The sequence below is a fragment of the Vigna radiata genome, chromosome 1 (assembly GCF_000741045.1).
Source record: "Vigna radiata var. radiata cultivar VC1973A chromosome 1, Vradiata_ver6, whole genome shotgun sequence".
In the NCBI taxonomy this organism is placed as follows: Eukaryota; Viridiplantae; Streptophyta; class Magnoliopsida; order Fabales; family Fabaceae; genus Vigna; species Vigna radiata.
In genome coordinates, this window is record NC_028351.1 from 11,649,895 (window position 1) to 11,654,094 (window position 4,200).

The window sequence follows — 4,200 nt, forward strand, 5'->3', positions numbered from 1 at the left end:
AAATATTATTTGATAACATTAATATAAATTTAAGATATTTCACTGGACTTTCAGACCAAATAAAAGTTACAAAAACCTAGTAAAACAAAAGTACTTAACCAAACTTTCCTTGTTCTAAATTAACAAAACAATTCCTAAATCAATAATTCCTCTATTTTTCATTCTACTTCTCTTTTCTTTGTCTTAGTTGCTGCTACCTACTCCAACACACCACTACTTACTTGGTTCCACACAACCCATCTTCCTTCTATTTTCTCACACTAAACAAACCCTTTTTTTTTCTCTCTGTCACGTAAATGAAACCCATCATTTTATTTACACACTCTCACACACATCCAACCTGCCCCTCCTAACCCTCATCCTTCCTCTTCTTTCTTTCATTCTCTCTAACCACACCCACACACACCATCATCTCTAACTTTCTTCCTTCCACTCAAAATCCTTATCTCTCTCCACTATAATTTCTCCCTTCACCCGTAACCATCTCCTGCACTCTTAACTTCTTTCTTTTTTTTTTCTACTTTCACAGCACACACATCTCTGCACCAAATTTTATAGCATTAAATAAAGATAAAACTTTCCTTCTATCACCTCTCTCATGAATCCGCACACCTTCAAAACCCAATCTTTTACGTGACAACATTTTCTAATATAAAATTCTAGTAAAAATGAAAAGGAGCAGCAACCTTTGTGAATGAACGAGGCACCCTCCTACACTAAGAGAAAGCATTTCTTCCATCAATGCAGAACCCAAAATATAACCACTACATACATTCCTTAATAGTCCAAATTACCACAATCAAGTTCATCAAAACACGTCGCAGACAATCAATTACAGGTTCATCATTTTCACAGTCCAGTTCATACTCAATATATATATATATATATATATATATATATATATATATATATATATATATATATATATATATATATATATATAACAATGAGAAAATGTAGATCAAACAGTACATCACCTTCAAATTCAACATGCATATATTTTATAAAATAAATTCACACAAAATAATGAGCTCCCCTTACCTGGTTTTCTCAAAGAGCAACTAATTAAAAACGCCCTAACACGAACCCACTCAGCGTTGAAATTATAGAACCTATAAATCACCAAATTGGTGATAGAACACAGCTCTTAGAGCTCGAATAGGCGGAGAATGGAAGGAAAAACACATGAGGAAAATGAAACTAGCAAAGTTGCATGCCCTAGGTTCGAGACTGTTGAAGAAAAAGGGGGAAAGCGACTTACCGATTGGAACAAGAAATTGTTCGGTTCAAAGTGAAGCCCATGCCACCGCGATCGTTTAGGCACCTTTGATTCAAAATTCAAACGGTTCAACGTTGGAATATTTTAGAGAAAAGGCAGAGTTGTTATTTAGGAGAAGGTTTCTGTTTTTAGAGAGAGAAGGGGAAATTGACAAATGGAGACAGTCTGATTTTTCAGAAAACTCTTTCCTAAGGTCATGGATCCTTAGCTTATGGACTGATTGCCTCAACATAAGGCCCAATAACCTTATTATTTTTCAGGCTCTTACACCATTATAATAATATAAATAAATTCCAAATATATTACAAAATTAACATCTTTAAAATGTCCCGTAAATAATAATTTTTTAAAAGAATTTCTTCAAATAAGTCCAATAGAACATTATTTCTTCACATGGACAGAATTTTGAGTAACTTTTTGCTCTTTGAAATAAAAGATCCCTTGGAAATTGAGTTTCATGTGAACCAAATTCTGGGAGGGTTTCTTTTAAAGGAAATAAAATTAAGCATTAAAAATTAAAATAAAAAATAATTTGAATTAATTAATGAAAAATACTGATATTTTAATTACTTTAAGAAAAAACGGTCTGCTATCGTACTGACAAAAATAAACATTAATGTTTACATATATTCAAAAGCAACACGTGGTTGTCTTTTCATGTCTAGGAACAGTAGTAGAAAATCTAGAACAAGATTTTGCAAGGTGAGATAGTTAGATTTCTAAATCTTGGAGAAATAAAGTTAGGTAATAATCATAATATTTCATAAACAACACAAACATATTTATTTTAATTCTAAATTCATAAAATAAAGAAAACCAGAATAAATAGCAAGAAATATCTATCATCACATTAATAAAAGGAGCATCAGAAAAAGAAAAAACATTGAAAAGAATATGAGCAATATTCCAGTTGTGCTAGTGGTACCTCTTCCAGCACAAGGGCATGTGAACCTCTTCATGATCCTGTCACAGAAATTGGTCGAGAATGGTTGCAGAGTGGTTTTTGTGAACACAGAATTCGACCACAAGCGAGTGGTGAGTTCGTTTGGAGAACAACAACAACATAGTACGAACCAGGCGATGAGGTTGGTTTCGGTCCCTGATGGGTTAGGAGCTGATGATGACAGAAAGGATCCGAGCAAGCTGTTTGATGGTCTGCAGAACTCCATGCCAAAAGCACTTGAGAAGCTGATAAAGGATATGAACTTGAAAGGTGATGACAGAATCAGCTTCATTGTTGCAGATTTGTTCATGGCTTGGGCGTTGGATGTTGGAAGTAAATTTGGGATCAAAGGAGCAATAGTATGGCCTGCATCAGCTGCTATCTTTGCCTTGCTGTGGAGTTTTCCCTCTTTTATTGATGATGGAACCATGGATTCTGACGGTAAGAATAATGTTATACTTCATATACTTTATCCTGGATTGTTCATATTATTGTTTTTTTTTTTCTTTTTTATAAAAGAATACTGATTTTATTACATTTAACTTCAGCTTGTTTTAGTTTATTTATATTGTATTTTTCTGGGAGCGGTTAGATCTAATGAGTCAGGCCGCGGATTTGAAAATATAATACGAATATTAAAATACTTACTATTCATTCTTTACAGTAAATACTTACTTAAAATATTTACAGTAAATTTTATCCATAAATACTTGTATTATCAAATTCTTTTCATTCCTGATTAGATCATAAAGTAATTCTGTTTGTTATAACAATTTTAAAAAATTTGAACCATTTATATATTTATATGAAAACATAATCATAACACTTAAAAAATGATATTTAGTGCAGATTTTTTTTTTTTAATTTGTGAGGGTTTTCATCTTTTTGCAAAGTAATTTTTGGAAATGTTTTAAACCGTTGAATTATCACAATCTATCTATCAGAGTTTTTATTACATTCAATTTGTGAAGATTCTTTTGCAAAGGACAAAAATCTCTTTTATTGGTTATTATTTTGTGAAAGTTTTCAATTTCTTTTATTTTTAATTATTTAATTATAAAAAATATCTATAATTTTTATACTATATTTTAAAATTAATATATACTCAATTTTCGAGCATGCAGAAATAATATAGAAAATTAATAATGTATATAAAATTGTAAATTATACAAAAATTGTGGTATCCTTATTTTATACCATACAAGTCTATAAAAAATCAAGATGTCCAAATAGATAATAAAAGAGAGCAATTTAAGAGTAGAAAAGTTAATCAGGTTGTGATTACAGTTATCCAGAAACAAGAGAAAATTTAAAACGTGAAGTATTTCAAAAATACAGAACATAGGAAGAGCAAAATAAAATCCCTAAAGGTCTAGGCAGCAGCATCTGTGTTTTCAGAATCTTTCAGGACATCCTCCAAAGTGGACTCATTCTCCTCTGCTCACATTAAAAAATGAATGATCATTGCAAAAGAAAGACATACAGCATACACAACAAAACAAGGTAAGGGTGGGCTAATTATGTAAATAAACATCATGCAACAGATTAAACATTTGATCATAAGAGAGTGCACGGATAGCAAACACATTTTATAGCAAACAACCTAAACATGTGAGATTCTAGACTTGACTCGTCCGGACTTTAAAATGAGAGTCGGGCTATGGCGAGTCTTGCACTCGTGGTGACTTATGAAACTTGGGTTTCCCACCCTGCCACACTCACGAGGTTAGTTCGTTCGGCGCCTTGAGGCATACTGGGAGCCCCCAAGACTAAAACCTCCTGCTACTTCTCACCACATGGTTCAACCTCTCTAAGTGAGTTTGATTGACCATTGAAGCATCAAAATGACTCCCAAGGCTGAGCCTCTACTTTCATTTTAAAACACTAAGAATCTCACAGAGAGATTCTACACAGAGGGAACTTGGATTTCAACTTGAATTACACTTCATTACTTAGTAACCACATACTTTTGATACCA

The 4,200-nt window shown here is 32.4% G+C and overlaps 1 protein-coding gene and 1 long non-coding RNA gene across 3 annotated transcripts in view; one reads left to right on the forward strand and one right to left on the reverse strand.

Moving 5' to 3' along the window:
- LOC106773322 overlaps positions 1-2,319 on the reverse strand; it is a 3,696-nt gene extending 1,377 nt beyond the window's left edge. The window contains exon 1 of the long non-coding RNA XR_001376664.2: positions 2,205-2,319. This is a non-coding gene — a long non-coding RNA (uncharacterized LOC106773322). The remainder of the gene's footprint in view (positions 1-2,204) is intronic.
- Positions 1-4,200, forward strand: part of LOC106773302 (UDP-glycosyltransferase 83A1-like) — an 18,402-nt gene that overhangs the window by 9,878 nt on the left and 4,324 nt on the right. Inside the window, exon 1 of one of the 2 annotated variants that reach the window (XM_014660010.2) lies at positions 2,006-2,663. The exons of the other annotated variant lie outside the window; for it this stretch is intronic. Within the exon in view, the coding sequence (XP_014515496.1) occupies positions 2,174-2,663 (490 nt within the window). The 5' untranslated portion in view covers positions 2,006-2,173. Of the gene's footprint in view, positions 1-2,005; positions 2,664-4,200 lie in introns of those variants that run through there. 2 annotated transcript variants of the gene reach the window in all.